Genomic DNA, 26,040 nt, shown 5'->3' on the forward strand with positions numbered 1-26,040 from the left:
TATGTATGTTATTGTGTGTATTTCTTTCAATTAGAAGTATTGAAGCTGGAGGTACATCATCCTGCAGAACATGCTATAACTACATAGCACGGTTAATTTAGAATTCTGACTCATTGTTTTGCCCTGAGCAACAAAGCATTCCAAAATCTTACTGTGTTCTAAGTAGTAATTTATTAGAGCCTTTGATTGAGAATATTTTTCTATAATTATTGTTGCTAATTTGTAAATATTAGACTGTTCCTTTGATGAAACTGAACGTGTCCCAGTTGACACTGTTTATCTATTTTTCATTAAAGATAGTTTTGGAAATCATTTCTTTGCATCCAAAGTATATTAATTTTAATGTTTAACCCCTGTATCCCACCTCCTCCCAAAATTGGTTAAAGCTTGCTATTCCCCTTCCATTACACTGTTGTTGCTTGCAAATCTTTGATTGGCAAGTATCTTGTCAAAAGTGCCATGATGATACAATACATGTATCACAAAGCCCTGTGGCTGCCTTTCAGGTATCTACTGTCTTGACTAGTAATTTTTTGAAGTGTTCCTACCCCCTGCTCTTGGAATCTTGTTCATTATCTGTATGCTGTACCAAGTAATGGAAGTTAATTCATCCTTTGCCATCACCTCCACTCACAAGCTCAACCTGGCTATATTGTATAAAACTACTTCCTGGTAAGTGTCATAGTCTGATCGATTACATCATGGTGTAGGAACTGGGGGGGGGGGAACCAAGAACATGTTCTGGAAAAAAAAACATTTATTGCTGACCTGACGAGGTAAATGGCACACACAGTAACATTTGGAGAATGTTTGCTTCCTTATTCAGTGGCAAGAACTTTTAACATTTTCCTAGGCACAAGACTGACCAAGTAATGAATTCAAATGTGCAAATACTTTATAATTAGTTCTAAACATTTTCCTTGGAGCTAATCTCATAGAATTTGGCAGTGCTTACTTTTAGTAGATAGGCTTATACTACAAGGAGCCTTTTCCCAGTCCCATACTAATAAAAATCCGACAGGCACCTGCTCTGTTCATAAGGAAGGCAGAATGCCTAACTTCCTCCCTTGCTCTGTTTTTATTTCTACTGCAGTTATGGTAAGTAGACCAGATTGTATCAGAAAATGCCCATGTCTATATCGGATTAGTTAAAAATTTAAAATTCAAACAATGGGTGGTAAAAGGCATTCTGACCCTATATTCAAAATATGGCCATTTCAACTGTGGGAAAAACCCCACCCCCTTGGATCTCAAAATGTTTTGCAAACCCCTGATTAGCTTATGCTACATTGGAAAAGAATATTTTTCCCAACTAGTTTTCTATCATTGTACTATGACTTATATAGGTAGCTCTCAATTTATGAGCACAATTGGGACTGGAATTTTCATCGTAAGTTGAGTCAGAATCAGACAATTTTTACAGCAGTTGTTAAACGAATCCCCAAGGTGGTGTTACTGTCGTTAAATGCAAGTACAGGTTGTAAGTCACTTTTTCCAAAGCTACCGTAACTTTGAACCATTGTTATATGAACAGCCTGAAGTGGAGAACTACCTGTATCATGCACATTAGTAGCCTTTCTGCGGAATAGATGGCTTAACAGATTGGCCCTTGCTTTACTCCACTGCCTAATCTCTAGACTTCAGGCTTGTTATAAACCTCATTTTTATAGATAAAAAGTTATTACTAGTTTTCTAAAATCAACAGGATGGCAGGCAAATAGATGATGATCTGGCTTTAAATGAAAAATTTATACACACAAAGATGTCCCTTTACTCACAACTGATGGGGCTGAACAATGACACACATATATACAAAGACAAAAACACACTGTACATCTATTTTCTCTTCCATCCTGTGTCAAGGGTATCTTCACAAGTAGAATTCACTGCACATCATATGCATTAAGGGGCAATTAAATGATGTATTTACAGGAATTCTGCTCGGAAGGAAGTCTGTCATGGCTTTATCGCTAAGGGAGCGTATATTTATAAAACATACGAAGTTACATACCGTTACATAAAACCAACCAGTATAACAAGGTATTGAATTGCACTCCAGTGAACTAAAAGCAATAACTTACAGTAAGTTTTGTATAAATACATTTAGTTGCTTAAAGACTATGAATCTGAAAGTGACCAATTTTATGAGTTCACACTGCAGTTGAACTCCTCTTTTAAATAGAACTGTTATTGTTAATGAAACATGAATGGCAAAATGCATAATTTATAATGACTCTCTGCAATACTCCTAATTTACAACAAAATCTTAGTACTTAGAACTGCAAGCAGCTATCATGTTTTGCTGCCTTCATGGTTTAAATTTGAGAAAATAAATTATTGCATTATTCCTTATTTTATTTTACAGTCATTATGTTCACACATAATGCTCACCTAACACTTTTTTTCCACATGGTTGCTCAATGCAAAGTGGTCTAGTTGTCACATCAAACTAAACAACAATATGCTAAACTCCATTACAGCTTTACTCACATGTGAGAACTTGACCAGTGCAAGACACGAGAGAAGTCTGAGGCTTAGCTATAATTATTAAAGGCAGCCATGCCTATAATCTTTACATTCTTCTTATCTTACAATTGAATGACTGTAGCAGCTTACAGTGCATTATCACTTGTAGCTCTCTTAAGCATCATATAGTAACGATGGCGAAACTTTCAAAGGGTGGGATCTATCACTACTTCCTTTTCAGACTGAGCAGGTTTACTCGCTAGATACTGCTGAATCAGAAGGCTCTTATGGACACCCAAGGTCTTGCCTTTCAGCACCTCCTGGATTCATTAGACTTCAGCTCCACCTCAAGGACTGAGAATCACAGCATATATTATTTTGTTTTTTAACCAGATAGTAGGAAAGTAACAAGAAGAGGAAATATCTCAGCAGCCACTATTTCTACGCATAAATGCATGAGCCCGAATAGCGCAGTTCATCTCAATGAAATTTAATGAACCAACAGAGATTTCACATGGGCCTAGCACTTTAAAGCCACACTTAGTATAAAAGGGAATGAGAAAGTCTTCACACATTAGTGTGGCTCGACGCACATAAGGAAAAGAGCATAGGTAGTGTAGGTAGCGCCACATCAAGATGGATCCTTTGCCTTGTTGGCGGAAAGTGCAATGTACTGCCAGAACATGTATGTGGACTATGGTACCATGGGGTTTATGTAGGGTCAGCGCATCCTGCCATGAGAGAAGAGAGAAGAAACTGCTTTTTAGTTATTTGTTTTTGAATCTCCTGTTGACAACTATATTCATCTCAAAATGTTTGCATTACCAGATCCTTGGATCATTGGTCTCTCAGTAAGAATCATACCATTTATTTATTCACATAATGTATTATGTTTTAACTTTTGCAGAGATGAGCTATGACTTCAACGAATCCAGTAATTTTAGAATAGGATGTTTGCATTCTCAATCAATCTTGCCCAGTTTCCATAAACTTACTGAATAAATTAAAGCTACATTGTAGATGAGCAAGACATCTTGTGATGTCTTAGATATATCCATGTGATTTCCTTGACAAGAATAGGACTGTAGTTGGCCATTGTCTACTTCCAATGTTTTCTTCAACCTGATTTCACCCAAGTATGCCTGAACCTGCTTACATTTTTGTGCTCCAGAAAAAGTTGTCCGGAAACTGGCCCTTATGAAAGAAAGCCTACTTCATTTCAACAAACCTACTCTCCCATAGCCCCTTTTGAATAATTTAAAATTATGCCCTGTAAAGCTCTTTTGACTATTAATTTCTAAGTAAATGTAGTGTAATCCAATGTGATTATTGTGCTGCAATTTTATGAAAACACAGCCATCTTTCAGGGTCATAGTATATGTGCATTAACATATATTTTGGAACAGGAGGCATGCAAGGAACAAGTCATTCAGTAGTTTGCTGATAGGTGCAAGAGTGTGAAATACTGCTCTTCAGATTAACTGAAGTGTTTCTGCTTATTTAACATCAAAATAGTATCTGAAAGTTTGCAAAAATGCAATTTTATATAAATAGAAGCATATTTTCTAAGTGGTTAGTGCACAAATGGCTGCGTAAGTATTTATAAGTGCATCTATCCAATTACATACCTACTATTCCTCCCTTGTTAGTAATAAAAGATGCTGAATTATTTTTTAAAAAAAATTGGGTTCAGATTCCATTCTCATTCATGCTCTCCCAAATATTGTATAAAATAACAAAGACATATTAGGCTTACCTGGCTGAGTCTTTCCTGGTCCCAGAGGGAGCCAATAATGAAAGCAACTAGTTGGCCTTCTTCAAACAAGCCAAGCGACAACTCAGGACATAGGTTCAGAAAATGGCGAATCTCATCCAGGTGGAGGGGGCAGTCTTCTGACACTGAAATAAAGGCTTGAGGGAAGAAGAAAGGGAGATGTTGGATTTTGTCCCGCTGATTACAATAAGATTAAACTTCCAGGAAACTAGGGAAATATTGGCCCTGCCCAAGAAAAAAAATGAATCTAGGTGAGAGGATGAATCTGACAAATTCTTGAGTCTTGCAAACTGAGATTTCAGTAATCCAATCTGGTTTCTTCTTATTACAAGGTTTTCTATGAGGAGATTTAACTGATGCCTTTCATTGCTGTGGTTTTTCTTTTATCAGCTATGCCAGGATTCAGTTATAGGCAGAGCTAGCAGATAAGGATTCAAATGCATAAAGTCATACATTTTTGGGAACTGAATTAATCTTCAGCCTAATTACTATTCCTGAAATTATTATATTTCAAATGCAAATGTGCACCACATTTATGCTGGGGCATAGTCTAAATCACACCAATATTCAGGTTCAGCTGGAAATCCCAGACAATCTATGAAAAAAATCAGTTCCATCATATATGTCTCTGCCTGTCTGTCTCTAGGAAATACAAATGGGGGAGTGGGGGTGGGGGTTGTGTTAAAATATGGAACACACATGGATTAATTATAGAGCTGCTGCCCTCTGCAAAGATTAGAACTGGGAAAAGAAATGCTCTCTCTGTAGTTAGCCAGCAGAATTCTTCCCCTCTGCCTGATCCAATTGCAACATGTAGTTGAAGGAGATGCTGTTCTGTTTGGTTTCTGCTTACTGCTTAGAAAATAAGCAGTTTTATTTTTATCTTTTTGAATCCGATATTATTTAACTGTATCAAATAAACCTTATACATAAGGCATGATGCAGTTTTTATTGGTGCACGATCAATATCATACTATGACTGAAATTTTGACGAACATCTGAACATACAGTATTTTACTGTCACTAAGTCTTTCCAAAACTTGGCTTTTCTAACACTACAGGTTAATTTTTAGAGTGGTATTTCCCTCCCCCCAATAATTCCCTATTTATTATAGTATTTTTCCTTTATTTGTTTTTTAGGGGAGAGGAGTGCTTTCATATCTATTGACTCCTGGTGATTGCCTGGACGACTCCCTGCCATTTTCTTGGCAGCATTTTCAGAAGTGGGTTGCCATTTGAATTTGAATTCTTTATTGTCATTGTAGGTACATTACAGTATACATACAACGAAATTCACATAACACCCAGAGACCAGACTCAACATGCACACACACATGACAATCCCCAAACACCCCACCCCCCCCACCAAAATTCCCCACCTCCTAAAAACACACAACCATCCACACAACAGACCAAGTAATACTGTCCAACAACTCACTGATGGTGGTCCTTAAGTTCATTGTTAAGTGCAATTATAGCTCTGGGATAAAAACTGTTCAGAAAATGTGTGGTCCGACTTTTAATTATTCCGTATCTTCTGCCAGAAGGCAACAGTTCACAAAGATTGTAAGCAGGATGGGAAGAGTCTCTGAGAATGTTGTGCAACTTCCTCAAACAGCAAGACGTGAAGATGTCGTCCAGGGCTGGTAGCTGGAGCCCGATGATATTCTGGGCAGTTTTAATGATCCTCTGTAGAGCTTTTTTGTCCGCTACAGAGCTGCTCCCATAACCATACAAGAATGCCATATGTCAGGACACTCTCAATGGTGCTGCGGTAGTAGGACAGAAGTAGATGCTGAGATAGATTTATCTTCCTGAGCATTCTCAGGAAGTACAGCCTCTTCTGTGCCTTCTACATAAGCATGTTAGCATTCATATTCCATGAGAGATCCTCTGAGATATAAGTGCCCAGAAATTTAAAACTACCAACCCTCTCCACCTCCTCGCCATTTATGTACAATGGTAAATGAACATCTCTCTTCCTCCTGAAGTCAATTATAAGTTATTTAGTTTTTTTGGTGTTAAGTGTAAGATTATTTTCTTTACACCACAGCGTCAGCCCTTGTACTTCCTTTCTATAAGCAGACTCATTGTTCTTATTAATGAGCCCCACCGTCATGTCATCCGCAAATTTAATAATTGCGTTGGTGTTATACAATGGGGTGCAGTCATGTGTGTACAAAGAATAAAGGAAGGGGCTTAGCACACAACCCCAGGGGGCTCTTGTGCTTAGTATCAGAGTAGAAGAATGGTGAGATCCCATCCTTACTGACTGTGGCCTATCTGTCAGAAAATGTCATTGTTTGTTTTCCTAGAGCTGAGAGAGATTGGCCCAAAGTCACCCAGCTGGTTTCTTTCCTTAACATAGAACTAGAACTCATCTCACCATTTCTAATCTGGTGCCTTTCACCAATACACTAAACCAGTTCTCTTTTTGAATTTAGACATACTGTGTATTATTTTGTCTTCCTACTAGCTAGTTTGCTTTGCCTTCTCAGCATTTGGGAACATGGGAGATAATAATAATGTGCCATGTTTGATAGATGGACTTGGAGAAAAAGTGCAAGAAAGATGAAATTTTGTTTTTTAATTGCACTGGTTGCAGCTTATGATACTATACCATACTATTGCTTTGTTTGTTCTCTTCATATCACACATTCACTCACACCCCAACGTGTAACTATCTTATTCAAAGCCCATTAATACAATACAGTTCTTCCATATCATGCACATGTCTTTCGTAAGATTAAACACAAGAAATAGATTTTACCTTCTCTCTCAATTTCAAACACTCCAATGGCATCTTCAGGTGTGAGACACCGGAATTCACTTGCAGGAAGAGTGTGTCGACGCTGGCTCCCAAGGGAGTTTTGTGAAGATCTGAGATAAGAGGATTTGAAAAATGGCAATGCGCTGATCATAGACATCTTCTATGTATTCCTGCTTCTTCTGTAAATGTTTCTTCTCTTCCTTTTGGGATAAGCTATTTAATTCAATTGCCTCCAACACAATTAACCAGCAGATGAGAAGACCTGCAGAGATTGCAATGTTTTGTTGTTAGGAAAATGGCTGAACCCTAGCTTCTGATCCTTGCTATCATCCCCACTGTGGAACAGAATGTCTATCAAGCTCTTTATTCCTGTACAGCTCACAAAAGCAAAGCAATATCAAATATTCAAATGCTAGGGCAAAGTCTAAGGCAGAAGGGGGTGGTGGTGGGGGACCCAGAATGGGATACTTGGACATCCTTTGTGGCTCTTCTTAATTTGTAAATCAGATATTTTCAAGCAGGAAAGGAGGTTTAAGACCAGACTATTAGCTACCTCTAAACAAGTTAATTCTGCCTCTTCAAGAGAATGATCCAAACATTTAACCTTGCCTTCTTATAATGCCATGGAACTAGACACAGAAGTTTTAAAAATATGTATCACTAGCCTTATTTTTTTATACAGCTGCAGCTTATTGTACATTTCATGATCTGTCTACTTTCTGATCTGTGAAATTATGTGGAGTAGAGGATGGCACATGTATAGTTCAGCTTCTCCGTTTTTCTCAAAGCTGCTATATTTGTGGCCTGCAATAGAACACAGTAGATGGGCAGACTGTGTTTATACAGTATCTATTTCCTTTAACTTCCACAAAACATTTTTTCACAAACTGGGTAGCAGATTTAAGCTTTTTTTTCTCAAACTTCAAGCATAAAGGTTCAGTGTGAATTTATTTTACTATTGACAACAGTATTTCCGAACTTTTAGAATTTCCAAAACTAACAATAAAGGATTTAAATTTAGCAATAATTTATAAGCAATCTGAGTGGATTGTCTTCTATGTTGAATGTTTGTATAACTATGTCAGTGAAATTCTTATCCAATTTACTGATCTATAGTAGGATCTGCTCATCATATCTCTGGAGATTAATTACTAGGCAGCCCCTCTGCCCTGCCCCAACAAAGTAAAAAAAATGTGCTACTGTGTGCAACATTCTTCACTTATGCAATATTCATAAGAAGAGAAAAAAAGTAATAGAAGCACTGCTGCATATTACAGGGTAACATAACCCCTAACCAGTAGGCCTAAATATTTTTTTCTGTCCAAAGATAAGGGATTTGTTCAGGCTATGCTTTAATTTTTATATAATTATTTTTCAATTCAACATGTGCAATATCATATACATCAACCTTTCTCACATGATCATTTTCCAGAGATTCTTTGCATCTGTTGACATGTGTAAACTCTAAGATGAAATTCCACCTTGGAAAAATTTAACCAGGGGTAGGATTCTACCAGTTCGCACCTATTCGCTAGAACCGGTTGTTAACATTCTAAGCAGTTTGGAGAACCGGTTGTTAGAAGAAATTACTGGCCTAATCCTGTAAGGAAGGCAGGAAGGAAACATTCTGGTGTTGCTTACAGAAACTGCCTCTCTGTTAACCCTTATTACATTCTTGGCAGGACTAGATTTCCTGTCTCAGGAATGTCTCTGGAGTTTTTTTCCCCTCCTTTGCTAGTACTTTGGTTGTGTGGAGTGACCATTCAAAGTTACAATGGCACTGAAAAAAGTGACTTATGACCATTTTTCACACTTACGACTGTTGCAGCATCCCCACAGTCATGAGAAGCCAGGCGAGGAGATGCATGCCTTGATGTGAGTGATATTGAGTTGGCCACACCCAGCCAATAACATGACCACCAAGCCATGTCCACCCAGTCACATGACCACCAAGCCACGCCTATCACCTAAGCCACGCCCACAGAACCAGTTGTTTAAAAAATTGAATCCCACCCCTGAATTTAACTGTAAATTGTAGTTGCATGGAATTAGTAATTTTGTTTTATTGGGAAATGAAAGTTTATTTCATCCCATTAGGTCACAATTTGGTTTCCAGAAAAGTATTCATATTGTATTTTCTCCAAAGCAGACAGCATTAAAAATTATTCAGTATAACTTATTTATTAATCACTATTCAAAGACATGTAGTTTAACTGTACCAATTGGTAGAGAAAATTCTTTTTGTTAATTATATAATTGTGGGAAACAAATTATCATGGACCAGAAAATAGGTTGTCTGTGACATTACTTGTCTGGTCTAGAAAAACTATTGTTTAAACTCTTATCTACTTTTTGCTTTGGGCTTATGTAATATATATTAACTTATATAAGTTTACCTGACAATAAAGCATTTGAAGTCATTTAAATTATACTCTAATCCTGAATTCATTTTCTTAAAAGTACCCTTTTTTCAACATAACTTATTCTCTAAAGTCTAAATAATTCTAAATCCTTGGAATCTTAGGATTTTAAGATTGAAATCCATGCAGTTAACTATCATGTTTCTCTCACAATAACTTTAATTTTCTTGAATACTGAATGTCCAACTACAAAAAATTATTGTGTGGTTACATGCAAGTGCTATGTAAAAAGAATGATTATATTTATTTTTAACAGATTGGTGTTACAATTAAAATATGCATAATACCAGGAGAAAAGATATAAAATACTATTTTCTAGGTTTGTAATATAAGCAAGGGATAGCAATGAGGAATGAATCGTACCTTCATATTATTATATTTTTCTGCTCAAGATGATCTGATTACTTAACATATTACAATATAATATATTGTAATGAACAGATACTATCTGCTATAGGAGAAACAGTTCAAATTAACTTCCGAATGAAACTTTTCTTGACCTTGGAAATCAACTTCATTAAATTAAATTGAATTGCAGTATCTTTCTTACCTGTGTGTTGAGTTTTCTTTTAGTAGTCTATTAACATCTCCAGAACGACACTCCGCAGAATTGCTGCTAGAGAGAAGGACAAAGAAGACTGCAGTAAATGTTAATGGGGTCCCAGCTTTTATTTTCCAGAGACTTAGGGAACTCCAGCTTATACATTTGTGTTTGTTTTTTTTAGTAGCAACATGTGATGATTTTCTTAAAACATTTTAAACCCTCAGGAGACACACAATTGCAAAAGAGCTTTAAGGCGACATGTCAACAAAAAGACTGTAGGAGGCTTTACTTTCTTGGCATGATTTTCTCCCAAGGGATAAAGTGTTTTAGCTTATTACTAAGTACAAAGGGCATCTTACAAGCCACAGGTGAATTGCTAAGCAGGGCACATTGGCAGAGTACTGGTGGAACAAAAGCACATTGCATACACTCTTCCTGGAAATATTCATTCTCAAAGGACATCCTGCTTGAAAGTGAATGTACTCAATCAATATTACTGTAAATATAATTGTCTTCCTGGAATTGCCTTTGATCCATTAATTGCAACAACTAAATTGTTCATTATTATCACATTAACAAATAGGTTAATAACATCTCTTCAAAATATTTTGCTTGGAGTATGAAATTGTACTCGTATGTCTTTAAAAGATTCAGTCATCTGTGATATATACACAGAATATAAACAAGCAACAAGAAAAGTAAGGCTGAGATTAGACTGAGAATGGAGAGCATGAGAAACTAATTTCATGGTGTGGTGTGTGTATGCGGCGTGTGCGCGCATGTAATGATAGTCAGGTTTGTGAGTGCTCTATTGGCATCTTCTGAATGGCACAACTAATGCAACCAGCTTGCATTGCATATAGGAATATCTGCACGGAATGTGGGCTGGATCCTCTTAAGTCCAGATGGAAGATCTTACATAGAAGATCATGGAGAATAAGAAAGCTAAGAACCTGTGCGACTTCCAGATCAGATAGACAAGCAGATGCTAACCAAGCAACCAGGCATCGTGGTAGTAGACGAGGAATGGTGGTGATAGATACAGCAGTGCCAAGTGACAGCAAAGAAAGAGCATGAGCTCTGGGGGAAGAGAAGTTAGGTGCAGTATTGCAGACAAACTCTGCCCATAGCCTGGAGTTTGATCCTGATGGGCCCTCAAGGTTGATCCAGCCTTCTATCCTTTCGAAGTTGATAAAATAAGGACCCAGATTGTTGGGGGCAATATGCTGACATTGTGAACCACCCAGAGAGTGCTGCAAAACATGGGCAGTATATAAGTCTAACTGCTATTGCTATGAGAACCTGGAGAAGTACCAGGGGCTGAAGTAGAAACTGGAAAGGATGTGGAAAGTAAAGCCAAGGTGGTCTCAGTGGTAGAAGCACCTGGGGCTGTGACTCCGAAGCCACGAGAGCGGCGCCAAGAGATCCCAGAAACAAACCAGAGCTCCAGAAGCCCTACTAGCTGAAGCAGCTACGTTCCGTCTCTCCTGATATTCCTGCTTTAGAAAAACAACAACAATCCTTCCCAGAGCCTTCATTGCTCTGCCCTATCCACATACAGTATGGTTTCCATGATTAAAAACTTTCAACTTCAAAACAAGAAGTGTTAGGTAGAAAGGAGAAGGAACTGTAATATTCCTGTAATATATCAGAGCAACTCTACACATGCTATGGTCTTTGGAATGATGTTTCAGGGATCAGAGGACCATCACACTAGACAGTGAGATTTCTCTACATTAAATAGGCTGTTCCACCCAAAACAGCCATGTTACCTATTTAAAAAAACTTGAAATATGAGTTGTATGAATTCAACAGGGATCACAAAATCTATCATGTGAGAATTAAAATTAGACATGATTTAACAAATCCTAATTCTAATACTCATAGTCTTGTGCAAAATGAGCATTCAAGTACATTTTGAAAGCTATTAACTCATAATTGAAAGCTGTATTAAATATTCCATAATATTTTATCATCAATTATTTTAATGCTCCTTTGGCAAGGATATAGTAGAAAACCATAACTGTCTTATAATACCACATGCTGTTACTGATTCAAAATAACATCCCAGTGTGTAAAATTTGTGAAATATTAGACTAGTCCTCTGTAATATTTTAATCTTAAAGTGTATCATACATGGGTCTACAAAATATATACTAGAAATAAAGGAAATTCAGGGGCTCTGAAGTTCCCACAATATAAAACAATATCTGCTTACAATTGTTTACAAATATAGGATTTCAGCCTAAGGGATTTAATATTTGGAGGCATTTGAATGGGAATACAACCCTAAAGATCAACAACACTAGCCCATGATACAATAATGACAATTGACAAATTGTCAAAGACAAATACTAGAGGTACTTAGAATATAATTGCTACATAAAGAAATCACTGGTCATCACAATGTTCTTATTACAACAGTAATGATTAATTAGCTATATTCTGGTTTAATGTTTGACAGCTGATTACACCCAAAACCAAAATTTTTGTGGAGGTTAATCAGATTAGTTAATTAGAAAAAAAAGGACTACACTGCAAACAAAACAAAACAAAACAAAACACCCCACCCTCAAAAACTGGTTTGTTTTCCCTGCCACTTTCCATTTTATCACTCAACACACCAATGCAGGAATTTTATTGCCTGTGTGTGCTGGCAAAAAAGTGTTATTTCAAGCGATAAAGAGATAAATGTCCAATGTCCAGAATGGGAATTTCTTTCAGACTTTGAATGTACCATTACAGTGGTTAACATATTTTATAAATAAATCTAAAAATACATATTAAAATTAACAGAGATTAGGAGAAAATCTGAAACTTTTTTAGTTATTTATATTTGTAAATATCTTTTACCATTTAGAATGGCAAGAATTACACCAATTCTGACAAATTTCAAATTAGTAAATTTTAAGCAATTGGTGTATTGCTCTAAGAGGGAGACATAGCTACACAAAGCTCTGTTCCCAGTTTGCTGAGTACAAAGGTATTTTTTTAAAAAAAAATTCATTTCTTTTTTACCAATTTATATGGTCATTCACTTGCCAGAGTGACTCCAGGCAGCTAGGAAAACATTAAAAATAATAAACAAAAACAAAAGCAGACAGGCATCTGTCCATAAACCCAACCATGCCATGTGGTTTTTAAAACTTGTATCCCAGCCCAAATATCTGGAGACAAAACTCAGTTTTAATGTTTTGTGAAGAAAGGCCAGGCCAGAAAGGCCAGGCTAACTGAATCTTGGAGTTGTTGTGGTGGGAAGATCGTTCAATAAAAGTAAAGCTATCAAAGATCAAGTATGCTTCCTATATAAATGACCTCTGTGATCATATCAAGAGCAACTGTGTTCTCTTCACTGATGATGTAAATCTATTCAACACCACAGAAAATACTGCTACTCTTCAAAAAGACCTCAACTATGTATCAGAATGGTCAAACAAATGGCAACTTCAAATCTCAACAAACAAATCTCTTACATATTGGCAAAAAAAATCAGAAAATAAAATACAAGCTGAATAGTCAAGACCTTGTTGATGATCCAAACTCTGTCAAGGATCTTGGAGTACTCATCTCAAATGATCTAAGTGCTAGAGCCCACTGTAACTACATAGCCAAAAAGGCATTACGAGTTGTTAACCTAATCCTATGTAGCTTTTTCTCTGGTAATATCACACTACTAACTAGAGCATACAAAACATTTGCTAGATCAATACTCGAATACAGCTCATCAGTTTGGAACCCACATTATGTATCTGATATTAACACAGTTGAGAAAGTCCAGAAGTATTTCACAAGAAGAGTTCTCCACTCCTCTATTCATTGCAGAATACCTTATGCCACCAGACTCGAAATTCTAGACCTAGAAAACCTAGAACTACGCCGCCTTCGGTCCGATCTAAGTACAGTATATAAAATCATACATTGCAATGTCCTACCTGTCAATGAATACCTCAGCTTCAACCATAACAACACAAGAGCAAACAATAGATACAAACTCAAGGTTAACCGCACCAAACTTGATTGCAGGAAATACGACTTCAGCAACAGAGTGGTCAATGTCTGGAATACTCTACCTGACTCTGTGGGTTCTTCCCCAAACCCCAAAAACTTTAACCTTAGACTTTCTACTATTGACCTCACCCCTTTCCTAAGAGGTCTGTGTGCATAAGCGCACCAACATACCTACTGTCCCTGTCCTATTGTTTCTTTTATTTTTTATTTTTCTTATATGTATCCATGTATTCAGAACGGTATGTTTTTACTTATACCTATTATCTTGTAAGCAATTGACAAAAATAAATAAAAAATAAAATAAACAATAAACAATCAGGTGACACTGGTACAGAGAAGGGACTTGGAGCATGTCTAATCTAGAACAGCGTGTGGCATGGGATGATTTAACTGGAGATAGGCGGTCCGACAAATAATTATGCCTATGCCATGTAGGGCAGGGATGGGATCCAACTGGTATAACTACCGGATCTGTCTATTAGCATCACACACGCATGCGCGAGTCACACGAGTCATGCAAGTGCAATTTACAACCTGCTGAGCTGCCCGGACAGCTGAGCAGCGCTGTGTGCAAGTGTGCAACGGTTGGAAAAGCCCTTCTTTCCTGCTTTTTCAACTGCAGCTGTGTCACGCAAAGCAGCTGCAGTTGAAAAAGCAGGAAATAAAGGTCAGGTAAGAGCCCGGGCAGGCAGGTGGGCCACAACAGCAGGAGACATAGAACCGATTCTATGTCTGCTGCTCTTCGGAGCAACCGGTTCTACAGAGGTAGACAGAACCGGTAGAAACCCACCCCTGATGTAGGGTTTTAATTTAATATGAAGATCTGAAAAGGCGTACTACCCAACTATTATCAGAAACCTTAAGATTTTTTAATCGTAATTTCAATAAGGTATGAATAATTTGAATAAGATTTGAGAGCCAGTTTGGTCTAGAGGTTAAGGCACCAGGCTAGAAAGCAGGAGACCATGAGTTCATGTCCTGCCTTAGTCATGAAACTGGTGACTTTGGGCCAGTCATTCCCTCTCTCAGCCCAAACCTCCTCACAGGGTTGTTATTGTGGGGGAAATAAGAGGAGGAAGACATGTTAGATATGTTCTCTGCCTTGAGTTATTTGTAAAAATATTAAAGTGGGATAGAATTAATTATTTAATTAATTACATCAATAACCCTTAACATCCAATATGCCTGGGATGTGTAGAGTGGGCAGGGAAGTGTATATGTGAGCAGGGGGTGGCCTCTTAAAAGTTAAGTATTAATCACAGTTAACTACTTTAACACAGGAAGGGGCAAGAAATTAAAATGGGAAATCTGGCACATAGGAGTGTCGTTAGAACACACAAAGGCACGTAATGCATGCACAAATCGTGGCTGTATGATAACTATTTCTCAAAATGGCACAAATATGTGGTATACACTGTTACCTGGGACATTTTAAAATGCAGTAGTCTGCCTTCTTATATGAAGTAGCAATAATAAAACACAGCAGAGTTGGTATACTTAGATTTGTAGAGTAAGCATTACATAATCCCTTGAGTATGCCTATGTCTTCTTATAAAGTAAGCATTTATATTTGGGGAGGATTCACTGTTTTCATAGCAACAATAAATAACATAAGTGGAGAGTCTCTGGAAAAATATCAGATGGATTTTTTATAAAAGATCCTCTGGGTTTAGATACAGATTCTACTCTCGTGACAGAAAGTTCCAGAAAACCTTCCACGGTATCTTTTTTGAAAGACAGAATACTAGAAACATTTTACATTTTTTCTAATAATATTTAGAAATATTTATGAGACTGCAGAGGTAAAAACAGGCCCATAGCAAACAAACAAACAAACGATACTGAATCACAGCACTGCTGGAGTTTCAAAATATTGCCAACCATACATTTTTTTTTGTAAATTTTAAAAATAACTTTTCAACTTGAACATAGTATCTTTGCAGTAATATTTGCTTTTGCTGAATTGTTTTTAGTTCCTAGCAGAGTCTTCTGCCTTGTACTCCATGTGTGCTTTGTGATGATGTATCTGTACGCTGTATCTTTGGAGTAAATTTAAGAGGGCTTATACTGCCCAAATTTTTTTCTGTTTTAGACTATAACTCTAAATGTGGGACTTTGAAAAGATTTTCTAATCTCTTCCAGACTCCTAAGAATTAATGGCTTTTAATAGAGATTTTTAGAAATGTCTCTAAGCAACACATGATGAGCTTTTAAGAGGCTATGTGGCAAGCACTTCACTATATTAAAAAGAAACAAAGTTTGTGAGATATATATGTCAGATCCAAACCAGCCCTGATTAAGCACTCATAACTAATATAATTCATTGTGCCTTTGGTTAAATTAATTGAACTTTTTCAAACTAGCATAAATTGGATGGCTTTCTCATGAAATGGAATGAGTATTAGATGATGATCTATTTATATTTCAGCTAAGTTTATATGACCTTGGACCAGTCATTCTTTCAGTCCTAGACAGAGGGCAATGGCAAACCATTTCCAATCTTGCCCAGAAAAACTGCACGAACCTGTCCAGGCAATTGTCAGGAATCAAAACTGACTTGAAAACATAAATGCACACCCACATATCCAAAAGGATTACACGAATGCTTTGCTAACATTCAAGGACAAACAAACAAAAATGAAATGAAATCCAAAAGGAGGCAATTATATTTATTTTACAGGACAGTGTAGATTGTAGTCCTAAAGAAGAATATTAATAATCACAAGAATCAAGCCATACCACGGCTATATAAATGAAACAATGCTGAAGGTAACAATTTAATGCGGCCCACGATGAAGACTTCTAAACTGGCTCCATAGGACAGGAGGCTAAGATAACTGAATTAGTTCCACATTACTGTTGAAAAGAAATTAGTAAATTCTTTGAAGAGATCCAAGGACCATCTCCCAAATAGAAGATTCAATTCTCACTAAATTGTGTCCAGTTTAATATTACTATATTGCTTCTGTCGTGTATGACCCTCTCTACCTTTTAAGCAGGAGAACTGAGTTATGAAAATAATTCTCATAGACTTTATTTAGTGTTATATTAAATTATCTAGCAGCGCCATCTATTGGGAAAAGAACATCAAACTGAAGGGAAAAAATGAAGGTGCGGTCTAAGGAGGATTTATTTTGCAATTGCTGCCTCATTCGCTGTATTGGGGGAGAAGAGAAGGAAGACCTTAATCATTGATAAAATATACAGCTATGGAGGTATTTACAACTTCAATATTTCTTCCCAACATTAATTCCATTTTTTGTTACAAGAAATATAATTTAAATAAGAAATGACACAACAACTGCATGCCTGTAATGTTGCAGGACCACTCTCTTAAAGCATTCCAAATTTCTAAAACAGATCAGTGAAAAAACAAAGAGGTATACCACTACATTACTACAATATGTTATAGACTACTAACATAGTCAGATCTTACGTATGCCTGACAGCAATTTGACAGTTTAAATCTCACCAGGTTCAAGATTGACTCAGCCTTCTACCCTGCCGAGGTGGGTAAAATGAGGACCAGATTGTTGGGGGCAATATGCTGACTCTGTAAACGGCTTAGAGAGGGCTGTAAAACACTGTAAAACCACATATAAGTCTAAGTGCTAATGCTATTTACTTGCTATTTACTTTTCATAATCTCTTTACATATTAACAGAATATCTGGAGAAACAGAGCCCAGGGATACAAATAGTTCAAAACTTTTCAGCCAAGTTGAAGAATCCTGTTTTCTATTCTTTTCTGCACCTTAAAAGTGCTTGCCACTTCATCCAGAATCAAACCATGGGTGGAAGGCGTTTTTAGTTATTGATTTGGCATTTAGCTTCAACACATTAAGACGCGTTGGGGATGCTAACATGGCAACCAGGAAAACTCCATCTGGGAGAGAGCAAAAAAACCCCTGGGGAATAGCCTGACACTCCCCAACCTTTTTTTTTTCATTCCCTAATATATCAACCTTTCATTGCTGTATCTTCTGCATTGTCATATCATACAGACCACATCACCACTATCTTCAGCCTTCTCAACCGCTTGCCTTCTCATCCGTTTTCCTGCTTATAGCAGCAAAATAGAGGACCACCCTTGATAAATCTGACATGCCAAGCAAAATGAGATCCAATCTCTTTTCAAAATGCCCCAATCTCAAAACAATCCAATTTTCTCATCTGAAAGCCTCCAAGCAAGGAACAGCCTTCTTTCATAATAGGTCTAGCCAAGAGGTTGCCGATATGGTAGTGGGATGATCTTCAATTTTGTCTAATTCCTTTCTGATGATATTCCACTTGGGAGACAGCCTCACAGAACTACAAAGTTTCTACCATAGTCTACGATGCTCAGTTGTGGTAGAAAAAGGTGTCATTCAAAGGTCAGATTCATAGTCCATCTTTCAGTTTTTCCACTGTTCTAGCAATCCATTAAAGTTGCTGCTGTTCCTGCTCATATATCCTCACTGAAAGAAGCACCTGATCCTTATACTATGACATAACAAGGCTTTCTTATCCAGATTGATTGTTTAGACCAGGAACAGAACCCACCAAGCTCCTTGCTCAACGTGATGCTTTAAAGGTATCTTATTTTTTTTTTAAAAAAAGAAAGAAATGGGGAATGGTATATTGCAAAGCACTAGCTTCTAAATTTCCCCTAAGTTCTCCTGGCAAATAAAAACTGTGGATCCCTGTGACTCATTGCTTGATTTGGAAGTATGACCATCTGTAGGAAGAGAAAAGACCCCAATAACTTTATGGGGAAAGCAGCAACTTCATCAGTCTTGCTTCAGTTAAAATGATTGTTTACCTGACTGGCCTGAAGTTATTTTGTGAGGACACCAATAAAGCTCCTAAAATTCCAAAAGGTACTCAGCAATTCACAATTTGTTATTCAAGAAGTATATGGCTCCTAGAATTTGAACAAAATGGGATAGATGAAATCAATAAAAGCTTTCTTTTATAATTACTAAAAGAGACCTGGAGGAAGGATGGAAAAAAGTGGTTAAATTTTATAATAGTGTGACAATATCCATTTCCTTTTTAAAAATCTTTCTTAGTCATAATGACTAAACAAAAAACTACAATTTGTCTCACAAAGGAAGAATTCTATATAGATTTGTAATAAATGTGTCAATTTATTGGTGGTATAAAGCTGAATGATACCATGCTATCATGGATTATGGCCTTTTTATTTAGAAAATTTACCTGGATGCCCTTTTCACAAATGAATTCTGAATGGCTAATAACAATCAATGAGAAAAACATAACTTCTATAAATTAATATTCTCCCCTCCATATTTAAAAGAATCATAGCATAATTACAAAAGCCTTATAAACTCACCCACACAAACCACATATACACTGGGCTTATCTAACATCCTGGTCCAGTATCTTGGGGGGGAAAGCAAAGACTTCACAGCCTTTTAGAAGAGGCCCTTTGGATCCGATGGGGGATTGTTCCATGGGCAGGCACCGAGACAGAGAAGGTTTGACTCCTTGGACCCACAAGATGACAATATTTCATAGACAGGACCTGGAGACTACCTGCCCTGTAAGAACTGGTGGATAGGCAGAAATCTCAGAGATAGGTAGTCCTGCAAGTAATTTGGCCCTGTGCCATGCAAGACTTAAAGATGTTAAGTTGTATGTTGAGTTATAACTGGAAGTGTAATTGGAGGCCAGTGAAGCTCATGTAACAACAATGTAACCGATGCAAACCTCAGCGCACTCAAAACTGCACATACCGTTGGATTCTGGACCAGATGAAGCATCTAAGTATTTTTTTAAGAACAAGTATTTATTTAAGGACAGTCCCATTACAGTGATTCAATTGGGAAGTGACTAAGGGATAAGCAAATGTAACCAGGGCCTCCCAATTCAGGAATGAAAGGATTTGGCACACAAAATGAATTTATCCCTCCCCTCTGCAGCCACTAGCTATTCAAACAGGAAGCCCAAGTCTAGGAAGAATCCCAAGTTGTGTGGGATTCAGTGGAGTGCTATGCCACTGAATATTAAAAGATGAAAAATCTACAGAATCAGGAGGCCCCAAACCCACTGGGTCTTGAATGTAGCCTTTCTTCCTCACCCAGACTCATATAGCCACTGGGCAAGCATCTCAACAACATTCACTTATCCAATCAAGGATAGCGATGAATAATTCAGAATCTGTTGGAGAGAGACTGACGGAACCAGGGAGAGAAATCAAGTGGGAATTAGAGTCTCTATATAGTCACAAAAGGACAAAGCCCAGCCTCTCTTGAATGCCACTGAACCTTACCTAGTTTTACCCAAGTGCAGACTGTTAGTTTCAGAAGATTTCTGTGAATAGGCTTGAGCAATAAAGCAGCAAATTGGACCTCTGTGTGTGGAGCTGATTGTTTACTCCTGACAGTATATCTCACTCCTAATGGTGCCAATGGATGACCTCACCTAGGAATTTCATACAAATATTAAATAGGACTAGAAAGAGAGCCAAGACCTAAGGCACCCAACTAGAACAAGCACAGGATTAGACCCTCGCCTAGTCCAAAATGGAACCAGCAGTAGAAGAACAAGCACAAAACAATTCCTTGCTTCTAATCCCTTAGACACGTCCAGAAAAACATCATAACTGATGCTATTAAAAGCCACTGAGACCCCTATGAGATCAAGGATGGACTTACCACCTCACCCTGAGCCACAAGCACAACCAATGGTGTCTCAATACTATAACCCAGGTTGAACTCCAACTCAGGTTATAACTTTGTTTATCACCTATGTTACAAGAATCTCACCAGACTGCTTGCCTTACTCTGGGAACAACCAAATAAGGCTTCGTGGATTTGGGGAGAAGTCATGCTTATGCTGTTTGCAGCTACACAATAACTCCAAGCTAGGCTCTTGCATGACCCCTCCCTCCAGCCTAGCTGGCAATTCCCCAACAGTGATGCTCTTCTTACTTTCACAGAACACAGTTAAAAATACTGACCTGCTCCCATTACTATTTCCTTACTAATTACTTGTACATTTGTTAGGGACATCTTTATAAAAAAACAACCTTTGGGAGTATTGTTTGAGGTAACTCTAGAATTTAAATACACAGCAATACAGGAAAATAATATATTTGAGACAGCAAGTTCATCCATTAACAATTACAACAATTACATTACATCCCTTTGGCACATCAACTATTCTGTATCTCTATAGGATAAGAAGCATTCCTTATCCATATAGCTGATTATTTGGTGTGTTCTTTTCCATTCTGTAAACATAAATGATTTCAGTTCATAATTTGAAATAATCATTGGGTCAAAAGTCCTTGAAATGTTTCTGGTAAGAAAACAAATGACCACAAGATGGAGCAAGCACATTTTCCAAGAGAAGAATTTTAAGAAAAAGGATTGCCTGTGGAAACATATCTTTTCAATAATTCCAAATTTGAGGGTGAGGTGAAAGTATTTTATTCCCATCACTTTCTATACTTGTGCTGGCTATAGTGTTTTGAAGGAGGAGAAAATGTAGATAATTTTTTAAATAATTATTCATAATTGGAATAATGGATTTTTCATTTTGCATCAAGTTCCAATAATAAGACATACAAGTAGGCCAGATGGAAATGAAAGAGAGGATCACATTTGTAGCCCAGTCAGAAAAAAATAACTGAGTCTTGATATTAGGTTATATTCTCTAGGCCCATATTCTAAATCGGAGCCAGGCATTTTATGGCCTGCAGGCCACATTGGGCCCTTTGACTGTCCCTGTCTGGCTTGCAGCACTGACGGGAGTTGCAGTAGGGGGGGCAGGAAGCGTCAACCCTCCATAACAATTCCAGTTTCTCATATGACACCTTGGGAAAATTATTTGCACATTTCTGTTCTAAATTATGGCAAGTAATCGTTTTAAATTACAGGAACAAATCTGCTGCCAAGCTATTGAAAACGTTTATGAACAGTGATATATTCTCCCTCATGTTGTGATGGCAAATGTTATAAGATACTGCAATAAATATTGAATATAAGTTAAATCATTAACCAAATAATTTTATGAACTTCATGTAACCTTGCAATGTGAAATCCTACATTTCTTCCACAATGTGTAGTTAGAGACTTGAGGATGGTATCACAGTAAAGAATACGAGATTTTCTAAATACGAATGTGAATTACTTGAAAATTACCCTCAATTCCTGCTATTTGTACTGTATTTTGTTTCATCTATTTTTATCTAAAACATATAATCATTACACTGGATGTCAATGTTAAGGACATATTATTTATAAAAAAAAAAAAGTTTAACCATCTTATTGACTTTTCACCTCCTTCATTTCCAAGATACCCCTGTGCCAATTTCCCTTGAATCGTTGTGGTGTATAAATATAAAACTGGGATAACAATCTGATGCCCTCCGGATATTTTGGGTAACAATTTCCAAAATTACTCAATACTCTATTTAGGATGTATGGAAACTGCAAGCCAAAACATCCAGAGGCTCCAGGCATCCTTCCTCTGATCTACATTGGCAGTGATCCATACCCAAGTTAATAGGGAATATTATGTTTATTTAGCATGTCAAGTTCTTCATTAGTGCAGAAAACTGCAATGAGCTGCCTGGGTTGTAGAGCAGAAAATAAATACATACCTCCAAGTCTCTAACCAGGTTTTTCCCATTGTGCTTATTCTTGTAGCCCTTCCAAATTCTCTCTCTGTCTCTTTCTGCTGCCATTCTCTTGTCTCCTCTTCCATCAGTCTCCCCCTGCTGTCCCTTCAACCAACAGAAGCTGGGGTACTCATCGCTTCTTCCACCAGTTCTCCAAGGGGCAGAAGCTGAGCATGAAGTGGAGCTGAATCTTCGATCCTGCAGGGCTGTAAATATTTATTTATTTATTTATTCAGTCAAGCAATTATAAGATAACAGGTATAAGTATAAACATAGTTATGAATACATGAAATGGGTACATATAAGAAAAATAAAAGAAACAATAGGACAGGGATGGTAGGCACGTTGGTGCGCTTATGCACGCCCCCTACAGACCTCTTAGGAAAGGGGTGAGGTCAATAGTAGACGGTCTAAGCGGTTAGTTTTTGGGGTTTGGGGAAGAACCCACAGAGTCAGGTAAATAAAGGTAAAACGGCCCCAAGCGGCTATACGACATAGAAAATGTGATCAACAAAATATAAATAAATGAATAAAACGCCCCCAAGACAACTCCCTCCTTTTCTTCCATATTCCCTCCACCCCCGGATGATTTCTTCTCGGCGCCCTTCCGCCCCACCTGCCAGTCTCCTTTTGGGGAGCAGGCAGACAGGCTGTTCCGAGGGGGACCCGCCTTCCCCCTTTCTTCCCTCGCGGCTACTCCTCGAGCTTTCTTCCTCCACAGCCCCGCTTCCTTTCTTCCCGCCCTTCGCTCGTCTTCCCCCTCCGGCCCTACCTCACCCAGGTCGCTCGCTCGCCCGCCCTTCGGCCGACTCGGCCTGGCCGGGAGCTCCGCCCCCGCAGCACGCATCCCCTTTGCCCCGCCCCGCGGAGCGGCCGGGGCCCGCTATTTCAGGGAGGCGGGGCCAGACGTGTTAGCCCCGCCTCTCGCCGGGTGGTGACTGCGTTGTGTGGGCCCGGCGGCCGCCGCCGCTCTTGTCTCCTGCTCCGCCGCCTCTTCCTCTCTCCCTCTTTCCCTCCCGCCCGCAGTCATCGCCGGGGCGCGCGCCATGGCGGAGCCGCCCGCTTCTCCCGCCTCGCCAGGAGCTCAGCCCGCGGCCAATGCAACCCCCGCCGCCGTCTTTCAGCGGCTGCTCTTCACTCACGACCTGGTGTCCGGCCGCTATCGGGGTTCGGTGCGCTTCGGCCTAGTCCGTGTCATGCATGGCGAGGATTCCGACTCGGAGGAAGAGGACGGAGGCGGCGGCGGCGGCGGACGAGGCCCTGGCGGCTCCGGGGGAGGCGGCCCCGGAGGTGGCGGAGGAGGAGGAGCCGGCAGCTCCGGCGGCTCCGAGTCCGGGGGCCCGGCCGGGGGCGAGGAGAGTCGCGGGAGCCCCCTCCGCCGCGGGTACGTGCGAGTCCAGTGGTACCCGGAGGGCATCAAGCAACACGTTAAAGAGACCAAGGTAACCCAGCTTCGGCGCCGCCGAGTCTCCTTTTGCATTTGGTCCGCACACGCGGTGGGTTGAGTGGGTGGGGTGTCCGCAATGGGGCTGAGAAGACGGCGGCGGCGGTAGCTGAGAAAAGGGTGGGGAAAGGGGGAGAGGTACATTAGGCTTGGGAAGGTCTCCCGGGGTTGACAGGTGAGCCAACGGCCAGGTTTTGGGGAGCAAATGGGGGGAAAGAGGGTAGCGTTTGAGGGTCCGAGAAGAAGTTGGCCTGGAAGAAGCCTGGTCTCTGGCCGTCAGAATGTGGAAAGCCTCCCTTGCACCACTGAGGTTGCCTCGTCTGCAGTGTCTTTTTATGCAAAATAGACCCTCATTAACACGCCGAAGGACTTCTGGTTTATGCACCAACGTGGAAATAAAAGTTCCAGGTGCTGGTGCGGGTTTTCTTTAGTGCTCTGGGTCATGCATATAGGATTTTATGATGTGTAAAAATGACATTGGCTTCCATTTGACCACCTCCTATTTTTGGCCACGTTTGCTCTCATATTTTTTTCTTTACAGACAATATCAGTTGAAGAGAAAAGCTGCATAGTGCCTTTTGAGAAATAGCACTAGGCAGCCTCTGTTGGGCAGCAGCCTGATTCTTGCATCCTTACCTCATCATTCCCAAAGTCATTTTTAATAATTTGTAAGGAAATGCATTCTTTTGAAAGATAGTTTGGGCCTCACCTGTAATTTTGTGTCATGTTGGGGGTCTTCGTATATTAGAAATAATCATTCTTGGCTCAATTAAGGTATTTTTCTTGTCTTGCAGTAATATTTTCATGTTATTATGTTGCTTCTAATTCACAGAACTGCATCCAACCTCTGTTTCTGACTATATTCTACATATGTAAGGTGATAGAGTTTTTGGAGGTATAATGTATTGTTTATATATTAGAATTCAGACATATTTTTGTGTGATATCCTTAAAATTATATTAAGGGCAGTTTGTATTATCCTATCTGAAATTCTGGTGGAGTCTAAAGAAATCATTTTGTATTTGTTTTCTTTTACTAAATTATAATAGATTGTGCTTTCTGGAATAAAGAAAATGACTATAACAAAATACCTTTGAAATGAAAAATATTGGAGGTTGAAAATTCTTGATTGGAATCCAAGTGTACATTGAAAAAAAATTGTCTACTATAGTATGTGTGTGTTTGTGTACAGACATACACACTCAATGTGATGTAGTCCTAATTGAATTGTTTTTAATTTTCTCTGGTGAAGCTATTATCAAAGTTTGTAAACTAATTTACATAAAGATTTCAGGAGAGTAAAGTTTGAATACAAAGTTGTTCTAAGAGTCTCACAAAAAGGAGGGGAAGGGATAGGCACTAAGAAAACAGATGAATGTCTAGATCTGAAAATTTGTGAGATGGATATTATGTCTCACATAATTATGTGCTGTTAGAGGTAAGTTCTATACACATTGTTGCAAGCATAATATTTTGATCTGGAATGTATGCATGCTTTCCTTTAAAGAAATGATGCGTTCATTTTAAAATAGAATATGTAAGTGCTATTGATGTTTTTCAGTTGTTGCATCCATTAAATCTAAGAAGAGTAGAAAAATGGTGTCACTGGCAAAACAAAAACTTTCAAAGTTTGTGCCTAAAAGATTCCACATATGAATGTTTATTGAGCTCAGAGATATATAAACATATTCACAATAAATGTATGAATTGTATATAAACTTTTGGGGCTTTCCTTTAATCCTTTGTAAGAATAATTCAGGAAATTAGTTCTGTGAAGTCTGATTAAAATTTATTAGATGAACTTGAAAATTATTGAATTATTGGATTTGACAAAAACTGATGGATTCAATTCAGAAACTATAAAAGCCAGCCCATGTGTGATGACCCAGAGTATAACACAAACGTAACAAAATCCAAAATATAAATAAATGTCCTTTAAAGCCTCCAATTTGGCCCCACTGTTCAATCATTCTCAGATGGAGATAA

The 26,040-nt window shown here is 38.4% G+C and overlaps 2 protein-coding genes across 13 annotated transcripts in view; one reads left to right on the forward strand and one right to left on the reverse strand.

Moving 5' to 3' along the window:
* Positions 1–152: 152 nt before the first annotated feature.
* AANAT (aralkylamine N-acetyltransferase) lies at positions 153–23,892 on the reverse strand. Of its 11 annotated transcripts, none has more exons than XM_087955737.1 (6): positions 23,756–23,892; positions 22,593–22,816; positions 9,981–10,043; positions 7,011–7,272; positions 4,223–4,377; positions 153–3,197 (listed from the first exon to the last, which is right to left on the reverse strand). In XM_087955737.1, exons 4-6 carry the CDS (start codon positions 7,165–7,167, stop codon positions 2,892–2,894), a joined length of 618 nt encoding a protein of 205 aa, XP_087811863.1. In that variant the 5' UTR covers positions 7,168–7,272; positions 9,981–10,043; positions 22,593–22,816; positions 23,756–23,892; the 3' UTR covers positions 153–2,891. The 11 variants fall into 11 exon arrangements, with proteins under 11 accessions (XP_087811863.1, XP_087811856.1, XP_087811864.1 ...); XM_087955730.1 differs by having other exon boundaries at positions 7,011–7,120; positions 9,981–10,046; XM_087955738.1 differs by having other exon boundaries at positions 23,753–23,889.
* The window catches only part of UBE2O (ubiquitin conjugating enzyme E2 O), a 72,005-nt gene continuing 69,621 nt past the window's right edge, over positions 23,657–26,040 (forward strand). For both annotated transcript variants that reach the window (XM_026667514.2, XM_026667515.2), the window contains exon 1: positions 23,657–24,052. In XM_026667514.2, the coding sequence (XP_026523299.1) occupies positions 23,657–24,052 (396 nt within the window). The remainder of the gene's footprint in view (positions 24,053–26,040) is intronic.

This window comes from Notechis scutatus, chromosome 2 (genome assembly GCF_049901735.1).
Source record: "Notechis scutatus isolate UNSWTSFEM ecotype Mainland chromosome 2, rNotScu1.2, whole genome shotgun sequence".
NCBI lineage: Eukaryota > Metazoa > Chordata > Lepidosauria > Squamata > Elapidae > Notechis > Notechis scutatus.